The sequence below is a fragment of the Stigmatopora nigra genome, chromosome 17, assembly GCF_051989575.1.
Source record: "Stigmatopora nigra isolate UIUO_SnigA chromosome 17, RoL_Snig_1.1, whole genome shotgun sequence".
In the NCBI taxonomy this organism is placed as follows: Eukaryota; Metazoa; Chordata; class Actinopteri; order Syngnathiformes; family Syngnathidae; genus Stigmatopora; species Stigmatopora nigra.
In genome coordinates, this window is record NC_135524.1 from 5,840,163 (window position 1) to 5,857,987 (window position 17,825).

The window sequence follows — 17,825 nt, forward strand, 5'->3', positions numbered from 1 at the left end:
TTAAAGATGAATAGCTCAAAAAGCCAACATTTTTTGAAACTTTAATATTTTTTTACGGTGCAGAAGTGTCCTAAAAATGAGTTACTACAGGATGCTGTATATAATCTTTTTAAGACTCCTCAGTCATTGTTGTCGCCATGATGCTGATGCAAGTGCTATTAGGTCTTAATGATGAGGTATTTATGAACATTTGGCGCTTAAGTCAAGAAAAGAAACAAGAAAAATACAAGCAAATGGTAGAATGGGCTCCACAAATGAGACCCCCTGCACCACCCACCATCCCTGGTCCCCAAGCCCAACCCTCCCAGGCTGCAGCTGCTCACAAGCCTGTCAATTCCCAGACAACAAGAGGCATCAGCAGGCAACAGTGCCTCCTGTTGACTTCAAGCGGTTCTTTTAAGCAATGCAAACAAAGATTTAGTCAACTTTTACATTTTCAATTACTAAATAATGTTTGTTTGTTTTTTTTGGAGACACTTAATTTGGTTTGTTAGATATTTGACAAAATATTTTGCACTATCGGGTTGATCTAATAAATTTAAAATGAATAAACAGAGAAATAAACTTTAGTTAGGGCCTCCAATGAGATTAAAGCTGGTTTTAAAATTTCAAAGACGTTCCAGTGGTGTACAAAATTGAGTTGAAAGTCCACCACACGCAGGTCAAAAGTCATTAAAAAATGACCGCCTGGTGTTATTTACATGGAATTAAGAAAACACGCTAAGACTGGAGTTTTAAACGTAATGGTGGTGATCATTTCTACACTTTCATCAGCTTTGCTCGTCTTCCTCATTTCTCCACGTGGCTTTGTTGCGGAATCCCACTGCGCCAGGTGCTGATGTTAAAGTGATGTAACTTCACATTTGCTAATAGAGTTCACACATTTTATTCAGCTCTTTTGCTGCCATTGACGGCAATACCCGTCCTACCCGATCAATATAAATGGTCACATTCAAGCGTTTTCATCTTGGTACAGTCAATCCAATGCTGTCATTGAAATGTCTTTTCTTACAATTCATCATAAAAGCTTTTCATCCTCATTTTTGAAAGTGCAAGTAGCTTCAATACAACATTGTATAAAATGGCAATTGAACCATACCAAAAATAATATTCATTTGTAGCGTAGGAAAAATAGTATTTGCACACAATAAGTACATGCAAAAATACCCATTCAATGGCTCAGAATTGATCCCATAACCAAGGCCGAAAAACTATTTCTGAATATATATATATATATATATAGGATATATGTATATGTTTATAAATAGTGAATTAAGACAGATAGATTTGCAGCCAGTGTTGAAAAGTTTGATAATATCACTTAAGAACGGGCCGAGAGCTCCAAAATAAGGCCAGGCTTGATTAGAGTCCTCTTTCAATGCCATTGACGGTGCAAGATGTCCAATCCATCTGAACTGGGAAGGGGCGCCCCTTTCCAGTCCAAATGGATTGGATGTCCTGGACCGTCAATGACAGCCAAAGAGTTTGCAACAATCTATTGACAACCCGTCATTGGCTCTTCTTTGCCGACTTGTCTTTGGTTTGAGGCGACCCGCTCGCTCGGTTGGCGGAAGGCTCGATAGGCTCTTCGGTGGGCGTGCCGGCAGAACCGTATTTTGTCCCGGCCAGGGCGGGGTACGGAGAAAAACCAGTGAACAACGTCCGTTGAAGCGCCGATTCGATGGGACCGAAGGACGAAGTCGCCGAACCCGAGAGCGTTATCCGCGTCTGGAAGGTAAATCAGACGATAAACCAAAATGCTACAGACTAGTTCAAATGGATTGGACCAGTTCAAGTACCGTTGCAAAGTCCAAAAAGTAAAAAAAAAATCTAATAGCGGATCAGACAGGGTGTTCTATCACACCAAAATGTCTCATGATGGAATTCTGACAGTTTGCAGGTGAAAAGCGCAGTCGCCTTTCGAAAAAGGCAACGCTATGAAAATGATGCAAGAATGGCCACTAAAAGGGCAACACGAAGATAAAGTTGCAAATCCTGGCAGAAAGTGTTCTGAAGACGAGTGCATTTGTAGCTAATACTCGTCCTTCTGCGTGTGAACAAGGCTTTAACTCTGATGGATTTATTTACCCAACTTTGAATGAGACTGTTTTAGAACCAGTGATGGAAATAACCAGTTCCTCAATGGTTTTGACTAACCTTGTTGAGTACAGTGAAGGTGGTATAGATGAGCATCAGGTGGCGTGTTTGTAGAGGCAGGTATTGAGTCTGCTGCAAGGCGAACAACACCGCTCCAATCAAGGTCACCTTAGTGGGGCTTTAAACCACACAACACACAATAAAAATCCGTAAATTCAAGTGAAGTCAACTAATAAAAAGAATGAATACATATTTTAAAAATAACAATTAAACAATTTAAAAACTGTAAACTTTTTTTTAAAAATTATGAATGAAATAAATACTCTGTTGCTTTGTTCTACCCAAAAAAGTGAAAATATTTGAGGCTTTCTAAAACTGAAGCAGACAGAAAACTACAAAGACTCACTAAGACATCTTGAGGAGCTCATTAGTTTCCGGTCTCCACACGCCACGGACGAGCTGCTCAAAGTTACCGATCAGACCGCTTCCGGCTCCTGACGGACACAAAAGTCAAGCACCGCATTGCAGGGGATGCTACACTTGAAATCAACTTCTCAGGGTTAAAAATGCAACTTTCTGGGGTACCTCTAGCCCAGCCAATGGCGATCATGACCAACAGTCCGTCCTGGTATTTGCTTCGTGCCTGCGTGATGCCGCCAAGCACCTTCCAGGTGCGTGTCACTTCCTTCATTCCCGACAAAACCATGTGGAGAGGGGGAAAACTCGCCCATTTGTAGGCCAGGTTCCAAGGAGAGTAGAAGACTAGATACCTGTCCAACCACAAAAAGAAACAAATGCAACAACATTACAGTAAATGCAATCATACTCAATTTTTCTAATTCAAAGCAGTGTTGTTATAGTCCCAATTTACAGTAGGCAACAAATGACAAGTATTTGTATGAATGGGACAGATCCAATTGATTCAAACTGGGAGGAACGGCTGTCAAAATGTATGTTTCAATGCTATTAAAATGCCAGAAGTCCGACTCGTTTTACCTAGGAGGGCCAAATGAACGTTCCATCAATAATTTAATGAGATCTGGTGTAAGCATTCATTTATATTCATGACAGTGTCATGATTATGACAGGTCTTATGCCACAAGCAGTATTGAAATAAAGTCTAACCAGCCAGCATCTTAATTTAGTTTAATAAGATGAAGAAAAGTTGAAATTGCAAAATTATTATAATTTTTTTAAATGGTTCATTTTTTCCTATATTTGAACCCCAATTTCCCGATTTCATTGTACACTGCACAATGACAAAAACATTTTAAAAGTGACATCTTCCAAGATTATTTATCTTGAGGTTCCGTTATAATCCAGCAGTGGGAGACACAGTCAATAAAATTAGAAGAGCAAAGGGACTTTTCTTACTCCTCCACAGTAGATTGAACAACTCTAAACTGTCAATAGATCTTTTTCATATTTATGCATGATCTGTATTCTTGTTATTATTGTTATTTTTTTACCAAAGGATCGATGCAAGAAGAACATTGGTGCCATTGGATAGCGGCTCCACGGGCGGTTCGGCCAGCATGATGCCTGACAGCACGCCACCACCAAAGCACTGGAGCATGGAACTGAACCAACAAGCCAACGGGCTCTCACGAGACACATCCACCGCTCCTAAAAGACAAAAGCAATACACATTAGTACACATTAACTCGACGCACACTAGAAAAAAAATACTGCATCCTCTATGTACAGTGAGTGTGGATAAGAGGATTTAAGGGTCAAAGTGCACACATGATTGGCTCTGGTTTACCACTAGTCAATGTTGGGTCCTGTTTCAAACACTGAACTTCTTTTCAATCTGATTTAAAACATTTTACACGCGGTTGAAACAGATATCTTGTGACTGTCCAAAGATGAATTCATTTGTTACAGAAATAGGCTGCAAAATTAGTCTGTTTCTTGATACAAGATTTTAACATTAGACTGTTCTTGTATACACATCATTTGTTTAGCACATTTTCCATGTACAATACAATGAATTCAGTTTGATTTTACAATGTTAATGATCTGGATTTATTTACAAAGTCACGAAACCAGAGTTAACTCAAATAAATGTTTATGTTTGAATGGGCGCCTTTAAAAAATGCAGACCAGGGTCACATAGAGTTTGTTGAACTTTCCCACAACCTGTGTTTGGCTTCAATTACAACTCTAACTGACTGGTGTACTTGTCTTGACCTCGTATAAAATTGGAGGATTAACCAGAGATTAAAGACTCTTAAAAGGACTGGTGGTCAACTTGGAAGAAGTAAACTTACAGTAGCCACAGTGAGGAAACACAAGTCTTTCCAAAAACTACCAGGATGTCCTTTTTTTAAACATTAGATGAAGCTGCTGACATGTATTTGTACTCTGTATATATTCTCCAGCCACCTAACATTACATGGGCTCTGTACAAACATGATATCTGAATTTAGCACTGTTTTAACCACACCCTTCCGTCTCCTCCAAGGAACAGCTTTATCTCTGCAAATTTCTAGCCAGACAGATCAAAACTTCTTTAACTCCACAGCAAGTCTAGCTGTGAAATATTTAGAATATTCACATCCTCGGAAAGTAAGCCCAAGCCACAGAACTACAGCAGGAAATAAGTCAAGTCGCTTAATAATGGCCAGGGGGCTTTTTTCCCTCTCTTAATGGCAGATTGTGGTAAAGCCTTTCTTTATACTCAGCAGAATATATCAGGAGTGTCTTTAGATTTTTTTCCCATTAAAAACTGTTATCAACATGAATACCCAAAACAAAAATGGCCAAGTAATTCCCCGAAAATTGAAACAAACTAAAATGTATTTTCCTGTCTGTATTCTCACCCTCTTGCTACTGTGATTGTAATATTTCCCGAATATAGGATGCATAAATTAATCTAATCTACTCTAAAATGCAGAAACAGTGAAAACTGTAAACAAAAACTGAACCAAACCAAATCAATAAACCAACAGGTTGTTGCTAAAATCCTCCACTATGTTTCTATTTTAATAGATTTGGCTGCCATTAACAGCCCTAGATGTACAATCCATTTTGACTGGAGGGGAAAATGAATAGACTCATCCATTAGTTAACGAATCATCCATTTCAAGTCAATATTATACAGTATTTATAGAGGTAAACATTTCCAGAGTTTCCTAACCCAAGTTAAAAACTTTAATGACTTTTTTTTTTACATTTTGTTTGGTACTGTGCCATATCATTTCCCCCTTTAAGTAAATATGAGTCTTGGCTTAATAAAGATAGCAAACATAAACTATGGCCCAGGCCCTATTTGAGGAAAGGTTTAGTTAGTCCCTCGAGAAACCCCCGAAGTATTTGAACGAGCGATGTAAAAGAGCGTAGGTTAAACAGATGAAAAAGAGGAAGCACAGAATGGCTGATGACATTCCTTTCCTTTTCAGGCCGCCCCGAAAACGTCTGCTTCACCATTGATGCCAAATTTGTATTGAAGCACAAATATAATGTTGCTGTGTCAACTCGCACTTTGCGTATTTGTGTGGGAATTTGGCTAGCTCATCATCACAAGTACATTGGGAGGCGTTATGAACAAAGGGTGAAAGGTTATGGGCATTTGGATGCTTGGTGAGCCAAGTTCAAAAATAGAGAGCTGCAAGCTTTACCACAATAGACTGCGCCATTCAAGTCCACCTGTTCTTTCTGCCATTATCACTAAGATTTTGTGTCAACGGGGCGGCGCATGCTTGCATTTTGACAGTCAGACACTCCTGATACAGCTCAGCGCTTCTTGTTGCTCTTGTGAAATAAAAAAGCATGCATGATCAGCTAATGTTTTTAGTTTATGGAGGATAAAACTCATTTGGAGATACATACGTATATCCAGAGAATATTCTAATGTCTATGCATATTCAACTAAGCTTTAGATTTAGTTGAGTAGTATTTTGTTCTCAAATGGGGAGTGTTTGCAACCACTGTTATTGTTTTTTCAACAATCCATTTGAATCCAAAACATTGTTTAGATTTTAGATACTTAGATTTTTTTAGGCTAGTGCTGTCTTTTTATTATTAATTAGAAATTTATTCAACTGTTAGTAGTTGAATATATAATGAAATTAAAATACATTTTAGGTATGGGCCCCAAAAACACTCAAAAGTCATTGCTTCCCATTGACAAGGATTCATGTCCAATTGTCTAATTCATTTAAAGTACAAAATTGTTTGACGCCAGTCGACAATCAAAAAAATTTGACAACGGCCCTTCCCTCCAGACAAAAACTATTACAGGTTAACCACCGTCATCGGCAACTAATGACTTAAATGAGGGCCTTATAAAGAGTTGGACTTGTTTTGAGATATCTCTTAAATTCTTCTAGTCTCCTTTAAAAATTAGGGGCATGATTCTAGTAAATATGTGGAGACAAAAGTTGTTAGCAGATTTCCTTTATTTGAAAGGGAAATATTAGACTTTTATCTTTTGAGACCATCTCTCGAGAGACCAAATTGAACAAAATTCTGGGGCCGATTTCAATTCCAAATTCATAAATAAATAATCATGATCTCTTATTCTGACAATTTCAATAAAATTGCATTCATTTTAAATTAAATATGCAAGTCAAATGTCTTTTAAAGACACTTCAGGTTGATTAGTAGTAGTAGTAGTAGTAGTAGTAGTAGTAGTAGTAGTAGTAGTAGTAGTAGTAGTAGTAGTAGTAGTAGTAGTAGTAGTAGTAGTAGGAGTAATAGTAGTAGTAGTAGGAGTAATAGTAGTAGTAGTAGGAGTAATAGTAGTAGTAGGAGGAGTAATAGTAGTAGTGAAACTTATGTAAACTACTAGTTAGTCTTAAGAAATATAGGAATAAAGCTAATACTCTTAAAGCCAGCATCCCTTTTGAAAAAGAAAAGAAAAAAAGGGAGTTAGCCAATAAACGACTGGTCCAAGAAGAAAATATTTGTCTGATGAGGGTCCCTTTGAGGGACACACCTGAGCTTACCTGGTTGCCCCCTCAGAGCCATGATTGACACAAGGTAGTGCGCCATGTCAAAGAAGGGAAACATGGACAAGCCTGCAAGTGCGTGAGACAACTCGTCCAAAGAATCCATGATCGATCCTTTAAATTCGATGACTTTTATCAAAAAGGAACCGGTTCAACTTGAAGCATCCGAGCGAATGCCTTAGCTTGACCACTGATGAACTTCCGCCATGGTGGGAATGAAAATAAAAGAGCCAATTAAGTTAAGTTTGAAGCACCGATGACACCGTTCACCACTGGGCAACAGATCGCCTTTAAACCTCGGCGATCGTCTACAGGAGCCGGTCGTTTGACAACACTGTCATCGTCACATAGGCGGAATTCCTGCTTCGTGTTCCGCCATGGTAGCGATAGAGCAGGAGGAGCAAAAGCATACTCGTGATTGGTTGAAAGAGGTGGGTTGACCCAATCATCCATCCGTTTTGAGGAAATAACCCGCCCCACGCCACGCAGCGCACTTCAGTACTGTGTTTACATCCTGTACGTACGTGTATATCTCGTACTAAACAGCTGTATGTCTACGTATGCAAAAAATACAATTACAATCAACAACTACAACGCAACATTTCTCTTGATACAACAATTCCCATGCTTGACACAATTTCTATATTGAATCATGTTTGCAGCCCACATGAGAATATTAGAATTTTGAAACAGTGTGCGTGTGGCGTTTTGTGCGTCTATTGCAATGAATAAAGAAAAAAGCTGATTTCTATAAATAGTATAATGAATAACGTTCAAAAATGAATGCATTTTCAATGCAATAGTTGTCCAACCAATCTGCAGTTGCATATATATATGCTGGTATATATCATACATTTTTTTTAAACGGCAAACCAAAAAAGTGGTATGCATTAAAGACAATGGAAAAATAAGATACTTTTTAGCAGGTGGACATCATAAGGCAATTCTTGAATGCATTTTCAATTAATCCCACAGGAATCTTTTCCGAATAGACCGTTAATGAACAATATATTGGATCAATAATTATTTAAACATATCAGTATCATACAGGTCCTTACAAAGTCATTATAGCAGATGCATGTTAGGGTATTCATTATATTTGAGCAAACTCAGCATCAACTTATCCCAAAAGTTAGTTCTATTGCTTGTCATTTAGGAGGTATTAGTTATTCACTACTACACCACTAGATGACAGAAGAGTATAAGTAATGACTGAAATGTGAATACTAGTGAACATGAGTATACTAACTAAATGGGCCACTTTGCCACTAGAGAGCAGAAAACATCCATCTACACTTCTTGTGTCATTTATCTTGTCTAACATCTGCAGCTGTCTGAAAGTGCTGAATCACAAAACTAAATATTTCTGAAGCCTTTAGGCAAAAGAAAAAGAAAAATACTGCCCAAACTGCTGACTATAACAAAACAAAAACATGTTCTGATATGGTAAATGTTGCTGGTTGACTAATAGTCAAGTTGTTGTCTAAAACTGCTGGCCGAAGCTGCAGGCTAAAACTGCTGAAGAAACTGAAAACTAAAAATGTTGGTTAAATGTGTTGACCAAAACTGCTGTTTAAGGGTTTGGGTTAAAATTGATGTCTTCCAAGCATGCTTGTCAGTTTCTTCAGCAACCTCAACCCCGAAAAGCAAACAAGCATTTTTGTGGCTGTTTAAATATGTCATATAAAAAGCACCCACCCACCAAGACATCTGTTTTCAACAGGGACATGTTTACCTATCAATATTACAGTTTACTTTTGTTATGTCTAAAAGATGAAAGATGTGAGTATACGTAAATGAATAGAACGTTGAAAGCAATATATTTTATAAATAAAGAGTAAAGTACAAAATACAAAACAAATTAATTAATCAATCATATATATATATCAAATGAAAAAATGCTGAATAATATATCAAATATGAAATAACTTTGCTATATAAAGTATGCTAAATAGACCAGCTAAAACTAAAATAAGCAACTCCAAAATCTGAGAATATAAAATAACCAAGGATCACACATGAAATCTGCAAACATGGCAATAATCCCAATTTCCATATAGCCACCACTCTTATCATACCACATATTCAGATTCTACTAGGCCAGTCACCTCCATAACGCTTAAACTAGCATTACAAAACAACAATAAGCATATTACAAGACTCCATCAAATCAAGCCATACTGTTCACAGGGTCTGCAGAAAGTATCCTCCCTTTGATTTTGTTTGCGGTCCATTGATTTTTGCACAATGCTCGTATTTTAGTACGCACGCTTTGGTCCGGCTCGCCACATCAAATGCACACAGAAGGTCATTGCAGTGAGTCATCTTGTGTGGATTGTAGTATTTTGGGACAAATTCAAAGATTTGTGCTTGAATTTTAGAAGAATATGTTCACGGAATATTTTAAAAGTTGTTTTAATTCATTTTATTTCATAAGTTGAAACGTTATACATTACATAAACAATAAGGGAAAATATCATTGATATATTTATTGAAATCAATGACATTGATGATGATAGACGTACAATCATCCTTCTTTGGTGAACTTTAAATGTTTTTTTTGTGTTATCTGATAGGATTCTATACAATAGATAGGTAATTCATTTGTTTTTAACAACACATGATTAAAAAATAGGCCTAAAAGTAAATATAGCTAACAATTATTGAATACATTATTCCATGTGAAACTGTTTGGATTATATATGTGTATTTTAAATACCAATGAGCTAATTGTTGGCTTGCTAAAATACTGCATTGAAGAAATGGAACAGTTTTGGGGAGGCAACCATAAATGTACTTTCTCAACTATGAGAGATGGATTATGCTGAATGTGGATTTTTCATGGGCAATAGTCATGGGTATTTCTAATGGGTTTGGCTTAAGTGGGTTTTTTTTAACTGTCATAGGTCTTTTTCCAGGACCTTGCCCAAGGTCCTTTCTCAAGGATGTTAGAGTGTCACAGTTGGAAAATTGCAAATCGCTAGAAGTTTCACACACACCAGCGCTTAACTGCATGGTGATGGAATGCACCATGAAAGGGAAAATGTGACGAAATATCCCATCATCCAGGTTACAACCCTTTTCCTTCCTCGGACCGGAAAAGGAGAAAAATGTCAGTAAAGGTTCACCTTTATCTAACGTAAATGACTGATAAATCAAAGATGAGGGGAAATGAACGTGTCTTGCTGTGTGTTGTGTGTTGTCTTGACCTGTGCTGTGTCGTTTTATTGGTTGCGTGTCAGCAGAATGCGAAGCGATGTTGTCTTCTCGGTCGTGTATATGCCTTGTGTAATCTTGCACGTCCTGCAGTGTTAATTGCCTTTCAATATGTGATTTACCGTGTATGGTAAAGGGTTGGAGAATGTGCCGGCTTTTGTGTTTCTCCTTTTAAATTATGCAATTTCAGGCTGAAGATGGGAGGGAGCATGATCACTGTCTGCAATGCAAGTCAGCATCTGTTTGTGTTTGCATGCTTGCAAGTACACGTCTGTACTTATTGGAGGTGGAAGTGTGTCTCCGCTTGTAATTTAGAGTCATTTTTATGGGATATACTAGAGAAAATGGGTGAAAGAACAACATTGTTTCATTTGCAATAGGGAATAGGAATGAGAATTAATCTGGAATTGTTGCTAGAATAACGTGCAAGTGATTGTCAATCAAAATACTTAAAATTATTTTAAAAAATGGGATGAAATGTTTGATTTGAGGTTTAATGCAAATAATGGCTTTTGGGCATAATCAGTGGAAATATTCTGGAGTATTAATATAAAGTAATAAACTACTTTCATTTTTGTTTAGGGGAAAAAATGTCTACATTCTGAAATTGCTGAATCTTAACTGAAAAACATTATTCTAACATCCCGTCTGTCATGCTAAAAATACAGACGTATGGTCACCTTTCATCTGATTTCCTTTAAGGAAGTGTGGCTGTCAACAAGCATATCCTGAATCATTCTACATGCAATTCACATGATCGGTTTTGCCCAATAAATGAAAGAAATGATGACAACTGAAGTTGTGTTCGAAATGCGGTTCTGTCATTTTGCTAACCTTTTGCTAGTATATCACTCTTGATATTTTCTGTGGGTGTATTTTAGGCATATACTGTCTGAGGGAAGTTTTATCAATGTACTCTTCCTGCTTTTGAGTTGGTAGAGGAAGCGAAAGGAGAGTCACCAGTGCCCTGTTTCCTGTCTGCCAGATAACAACAGGTGCAGATGACTGTGTTCAAGAATTTGATTGGATCACACCCACCGAAACCAACGCCACAATACGAATCAGCATAGTTTGCCAACTAAATAAAAATAGTTCTTTTTGAAACTAGACAACCTTTTTTGTTATTGCGTATTTCTTGTTATCAGCCTAATGCTATAAAAGAGAGATGAGCAAGATTAAAAAGGAGAAGTGAAATTAAAAACTGATGTCATACAATGTGATTAATGTGCAAGCATCGATTTAATTCATATACGTTCTACTTTCTTTTTATCTTTTTAAATTAAAGATTTTATAGTTACATGTTGACAACAAAGGAGCAAAAAAACCTTGATTTTTCCCTTTTTTTCCTGTGCAGAAGTGGAGGAGGAGGTGAGAAATTGCAAGTGGAAGCGCACAGAGGAGCAATGAAGGACAAAGTAGATAGAAATGCAGATAGACTGAGACTGGGAGGGTTTAGAAATGATTGTGTGATTGTGTTGTAGATGAATGCATGCCGGAGGGAAGACGGACTACTCATTTTGTAGGCTTATCTTTCGCACATGCATGGGAAAAAAAAGAATGCCGTATTTCCTCAGAGTGGAATTCCAATGTTTTTCTTATGTTGGACCTTGAAGGCTTTTATCAGCACAAAAAAAGACAACAAAATAGATAGAATTCAACTCGCAAGGCTTATTTTCAAGTGGCGACCTCTTAAATCAAGCATCCAACAACAACAATAGACATCCAATTAATTTATACGGAGAGGTTTACCTCCCAGTCAAAGGGATTTGGTCATCAAGTGCTGTCAATGGCAGCAAATCTGCACAAATCAAACCGAAATATCTGTCTTATATGGGTTTCCGGGCATGTGTTCTTAACTCTGTTTTGTTTTAACAATAACACTAATAAACTTATTCCCTCAAAGCTCATGTACATCTATACTATTATGGCTTGTGTAAAATAAGAAAATGTATAGATAGTATCATTAAAATACCCATTGAAAGCCAACTATCTGCCTCAAATAGATTTCCAAGGTCCCAACGGCCGTTGGTTTCTTTGAGTGAGCCTCATTTCCTGGCATTCATCCACTTCCTTCCTGCAGGTGAATAAGAACTGCTCCTCTGAGTCACACCAGTTTCAGTCTGTCATATGTGAAACCCTCAACCTTCCATGCGGCGCCCCCCATTGTTTCGACAAAGTCGGGCGGGATGAAAATGCCAGAGTTGAATAAGTTTAATCAAATTCCCTGATTGGAAATATGCACGTTCTCTATAACGGACCAACAGGGAGGTGCCTCATAATATTTAATTCTTGGCACAACAATTCAGACTATGAATTAGACGTCTTCAATTGACGAACACATTTAAATTCATAGAAGAATGAGGAAAAGGAGCTACAACTTAACTATTTAGATACAAGCAATAATAATGGTGTTGGTATTTCTATAGGTAGAAATACTTTAACCTTAGGTGAGTGTTATTCTTCATGGTTTCAAGACACATGCAGCCCCACCCTAGTAACTTGACGCCCACTCTGTTGCCTCGAGACCACCACCCCAACCCCCTTTGTGTTACATGGAACCAGAAACCATACCCGCTGGGACACTCTGGGATGGATGGTGGGGTGGTGGGAGCTGATTCAGCATTCTGGACTGGCCTCTCCCTCTCCCTTTCCCTCTTCCCTTGCCCTCCTCACTTTTCTTACTGCAAATGCACTCCCTAGTGCTCTTATCACTGCATTTTCTTACCGTCAGTAAAAAGTATGGTATTTTATATCTTAGTGACAAATGTACACAAAAAATACAAGCACTTGTGTGTAACTACAAGATAAATGGGTATGATGACAAGCTGAGATAACCTAACTTACAGGCAATAATAAGTCTGCAATTAATTAACATGGAAGGCCTTGAGTAAAAACAGTACCGAAAAATATAAAGTTAACCTACTTTGCTTGATATTAGCAAGTTTTGATGAAGAACTTGAAAATACTAATGTCAAACACTTCAAATTTCAAGAAAGCAGAACTCAAATCTCAAGTGAGCTGGAATTAAATTTAAGTGAATGATACTAAAAATAATTATTCCATGCCAGCCATTTCAATTAAAAAGGAGCTACTAATACCTATATGGTGACCTATTAAGATTATTTACAATATGCAGTAACATAACAACCAAGAGCATATCACTGAACAACTTTCAACTGAAAGTGGCGTAATCGAAACACTATTTTAACTGAAAACAACGTCACATACACCCACATTACCAAATTAGATGTTGAGGTTTGTGTGGGACGGGGGGGTAACGAGGGACATAGTCTCCTCAAACATGCCTCGGCATGTCTCATAGGAATGCCTGTAATGCATTGTTGCACTATTTTTTTTCTCAACGTACCAACTTATCTGCCAAAACTCTAAAAGGTCATTGGACTACCGCATCAGTGTGGGAAAAAATGAGAACAAGAGGGAAAAAAGAACACACTGGAATGTCTCCTTAAAGAGACAGTCCAAATAAACAAGCCTCCTCCTCCACAGGTACTGGAGCAGATAATGAGTGTTTTGAATGCACGGGGCCTTGTCTTCCATTGGGAGACAACTGAGTGTGTGTGTGTGTCTTTCCTCATCAGTGAGTACGCACAGTGAGGGGCACTAATCAGTAGCAATTATCCTCAAAGGCGATGAGAGTCAAGAGCAGCATTCCTCCTCAGCATGACAAGTGCTCAAGTCAGCCTTGATTAACTGCGCCGTCTGTCTCCAGCATGATGGCAACATTTGCCTGCTCTCAAGTGCGATTGCACCTGATTGAGCAATGGAAACTCTGTCTGCATCTCTTTAGGCTGGACTCATTGGTGTGTGTGTGAACAACACTCAAAAAATGAAATGTCAAGAAAGATGAATTTAAGAAAATACTAACTAAGAAATGGTAGTTGCTAAATCATGTTTTTCACCCCTCTTGTTCCAAACAACACTTATTTGTTGAAATTTGGTAATTTTTATGTATTCTTAACTTATTGAGGACAATAAATGCCCTTGACCAATATTATTTACACATATTTTTGTTAATAATTTAATATATGCCATACATAAATACATTATTAACACTTCCCTGCATTAACTATGATTTTTATTCTTAAATGTTTTTAATCATGTCATTTTAGTCAGTGTTCTTGAACTTGCAGCCCGTAGCACAATATTTTGCCGCGCTGATTTGATATCTAATATTAGTATTTGTCTTCCCGTACTGTACAATACAAAAAAATATATATAAATACAAAAAAACACCAAAGCATGAATAAAAATCTCGAAATTGACTAAGCCTGTCTGAAATCGCTGGTGGCCTGACATACTTGACGACAATATACATCCAGTCCATTTTAAATGGAAGGAGCTGGAAGCGATCAAATGGATTGAATGTCCACGAATGACAAACTAATTTAAATTCACAGCAGAAGGATGAAAAGAGGCATGTGATTGGACATCTAACATTGTCGCTGGTGCTGAAAGAGTTAAGAATGGATACAGTCATGCTTGAATGTGGCTGCTAATTCTTGAAAAGTGCCCACCAACCTTGCCCATTCCTTTTTATAAGCTTGAGGACAAAGCTTCCAGTGTGAGCAAACATTTGAATGAATGAAACCACCATTTTTTTCTGCCAGTGTTAAACACCCCCCCAAAAAAGTGGCACCTGTGGCTTTTCTGTCAACACATGACAAGTCGCTTTAAAAACCAGACTGGAATTTCTTCGTGAAAACACCACTTGAACCCCCACGCTAAGCAAACTGATGCTTCGATAAGAAAATCCAAGAAAAAGAAAATATAATATACGGGAAAGGCTGTCGTTTATGTCAATGGCAACTAAATCTTAATCTACCAACATGACGTCTCTCGTGTTGGCAACAATTTTAGTTTTAGGGTAAACAAGCAACCGTAGTTGCCACAAAGAAGAAAAAAAACAAGCGTCAATTCTCTGCCAAAGAATTTCAGGACTAAAAGCACTAAAGAAAAGACCTTAGAAAGTTCACGGAATGCATTATGAAAGTTGAATGACAAAAAAGGGTGGAAATGTATGAATTAGTAATGAAAAGTATTTTCAGAGCCGTGCTAACAAGCATCTAACTCAAAAGTGCCATCAAATTTACATGACGTACTCCATTCTAATTTAAGCACTATGCAAACTATAGCATTACAAAACAGATGATTATACCGCACTCTAATATAAAAAGTGGCTGATTCAATTATTAGAATTTATGAAATGACATCAGACTACGCCAAATATAGAATAAACTGTTATCATACAGATGTGAAAGCCGTTTTAATTACAGAAATGTAATCACGCCATACAAACACTGTTGATTAATTGCCGCCATTAGTGGTTACTGATTATGAACATCATATTAAAATAATTAAGTTTAAATTCACCCCTCATCGCCTCCCTCAATACATTAAATAGTTGAGCAAGCAATTCTAATTTAACACCATAAAATTTGGCCTCCCATCGATTCAGGTTGTCCCCCGCCTCTGGCCTGGAGTCAGCTGGGATAGGCTCCAGCACCCCCTGAGACCCTAATGAGGATAAAGTGGTTCAGAAAACGAGATGAGATGAGAGACATTTGGCCTCTTTTTTGTGCCTCGTAATCACTTCGTTGTCCGGTAATATAATCTCTGGTAGACGGGCAAGTGAAGCGAGTCAAGATTTCTCCCACAATCCCACGGGGCAAAATCTCTCTCTACTGACTGATTAAAGTGAAAAGTGCCTGTGTGTGTATGTGTGTGGGGGTTCCAGACCGCTAACATCGTAATGGCTTTAAGTGGCAGATGTGTCAGTCACTGTTACATTATAAATGACTTGTATTTTGATGTTTTAGTGGCTTGGAACTCATTGACAAAGCACATTTTACTTACCAACAAGAGAGTCGCAGTCACGTAGGGGGTTCTGGTGATAAAGTGCACAAACTCTCAGCAGTCCTAAAGTGAGAGAAAAAAAGCAAAATTAGTGGTTTGAGTAATGCTCAAACTCATAAAAGATGCAATAATGGAGTTACAATGTACTGCCAGAGTAAAAAACACATGAAAAATTGGAAAATGTCATTTCTGAAGAAGTTCCATGAGAGTAACGTGTATAAAACCCTGTGGTTCACTTCCTATTGATATTGCGGTATTTCCTGTAAACTCAATGGATGACATTTTTGGAAAGAATGGAAACAGGAGACAGAGAAAGCTTTACAAAAAAAGTTTCTCCTTTTCAAGGGCAACCATTGAACTCGCTGGCTTTCCATTGATGGTACTAGACATCCAATCCATTTTGGCTTGGAGGGGACCAATGAATGAGAGGCAATGTGCGATGAGGCTGATTAGAATTCAGATGAGGTGCACGTAGAGAGGGTCCAAACACAACACAGGCTGGGATTACAAAATGGGAAAGACAATAAAGCCTCATTAGGAGTCTGCTCCAGTTTACGGTGGCAACATGTTTTGCGTTGGCTTTTAGGCCATCTCAGAAATCCAAAGGCTGGAGAACATGTCGTCAGCCTGCTTTTTCTCTCACACTTGTCGTCATTTTCAATTGCAGACTATTTCCTACCTGGTCTTTGCGAGACTTTTGTTGTCTGACTCGCCAGCACGCGGCTTTGACAAGCTTGTGTGGAATTTCAAGGTTTAGCTTGCAGACGTATAGACATGACAAAGGTTTGACTTAGAAACTAGAACTTGACAGCCAAAAAAAGAAGACTGTAGTTTCTTCCTCTCTTTTGCATTTTATAAAAAAAAAAAATATATATATATATATATATATATATATATATATATATATATATATATATATATATATATATATATATATATATATATATATATATATATATATATATATATATATATATATATATATATATATATATATATATATATATATATATATATATATTTTTAGGTTCAATTTAGCCCACTTCAGTCATTTATTAGTGATGTTAATATGGAGCAAAAACAACAATTATTGATACCGTACAAGTTCAGTTTAAGACAGTGTTCTTAACCCCTAATATTTGTTTTTCCAGCTTTGGGGCGCTCTAATAAGTTAAAGAAATACCTGAAGCAAAACTGGTTTAAATGGTTTAAATTGTTGTTTGAGCAGCCCCCCAGCTCTGTCTGCCAATGTTTGCATTTTCAGACTCCAAAACCTAATCGTTATGAAAACCAGTTGGATTGCCTTGAACAATGGTCTCAGAAAAACAACCCCCAAGACCTGTTTTGAAATAGTCTCATGTTAAGTTGCCAAAACATGACTCTGATTAAAACCAATGTCGAAAAAAGAAGCAATTTTAATGTGAATTGAATTCAAAAGAATGGTGCACGATTGGCGTCAAACATTTGATTTTCTATGTTTGTAATGAATGCTCAGCATATCGTATAATTACGACTGTGACGCAAAACAACACATTTTAAATCTGCCTTTTCCCCTTCTAATATCTTGCAAATAAATAACAAGAAAGACGTCGGGACAAACAATTGCTGCATGAGGCGAACTAACGTTTCTTCACGCTCGGTTACCATTCTAAACAGTCAACGTGAAGTGTTTATGAAGTTCAC

The 17,825-nt window shown here is 37.5% G+C and overlaps 1 protein-coding gene and 1 long non-coding RNA gene across 2 annotated transcripts in view; both read right to left on the reverse strand.

Annotated features, from left to right (window-relative positions):
• Nucleotides 1–870: 870 nt before the first annotated feature.
• tmem38b (transmembrane protein 38B) lies at nt 871–7,455 on the reverse strand. The gene is made up of 6 exons (XM_077737090.1): nt 7,050–7,455; nt 3,567–3,723; nt 2,683–2,867; nt 2,504–2,591; nt 2,158–2,275; nt 871–1,728 (listed from the first exon to the last, which is right to left on the reverse strand). Exons 1-6 carry the CDS (start codon nt 7,156–7,158, stop codon nt 1,510–1,512), a joined length of 876 nt encoding a protein of 291 aa, XP_077593216.1. The 5' UTR covers nt 7,159–7,455; the 3' UTR covers nt 871–1,509.
• A 2,292-nt stretch (nt 7,456–9,747) lies between these two features.
• The window catches only part of LOC144210425 (uncharacterized), a 30,490-nt gene continuing 22,412 nt past the window's right edge, over nt 9,748–17,825 (reverse strand). Inside the window, exons 4-5 of the long non-coding RNA XR_013329378.1 lie at nt 16,143–16,205; nt 9,748–10,140 (exon numbers count right to left, since the gene is read on the reverse strand). This is a non-coding gene — a long non-coding RNA (uncharacterized LOC144210425). The remainder of the gene's footprint in view (nt 10,141–16,142; nt 16,206–17,825) is intronic.

What these genes read in the sequence shown, in the direction of transcription:
- tmem38b (XM_077737090.1), bottom strand. Translation starts at nt 7,158, where the DNA reads ATGGATTCTTTGGACGAGTTGTCTCACGCACTTGCAGGCTTGTCCATG. An exon ending in GGCTCTGAGGGGGCAACCAG is followed by an intron (nt 3,724 to 7,049) that starts GTAAGCTCAGGT and finishes TTTGTCTTTTAG; the next exon opens with GAGCGGTGGATGTGTCTCGT. An exon ending in CTTCTTGCATCGATCCTTTG is followed by an intron (nt 2,868 to 3,566) that starts GTAAAAAAATAA and finishes GTGGTTGGACAG; the next exon opens with GTATCTAGTCTTCTACTCTC.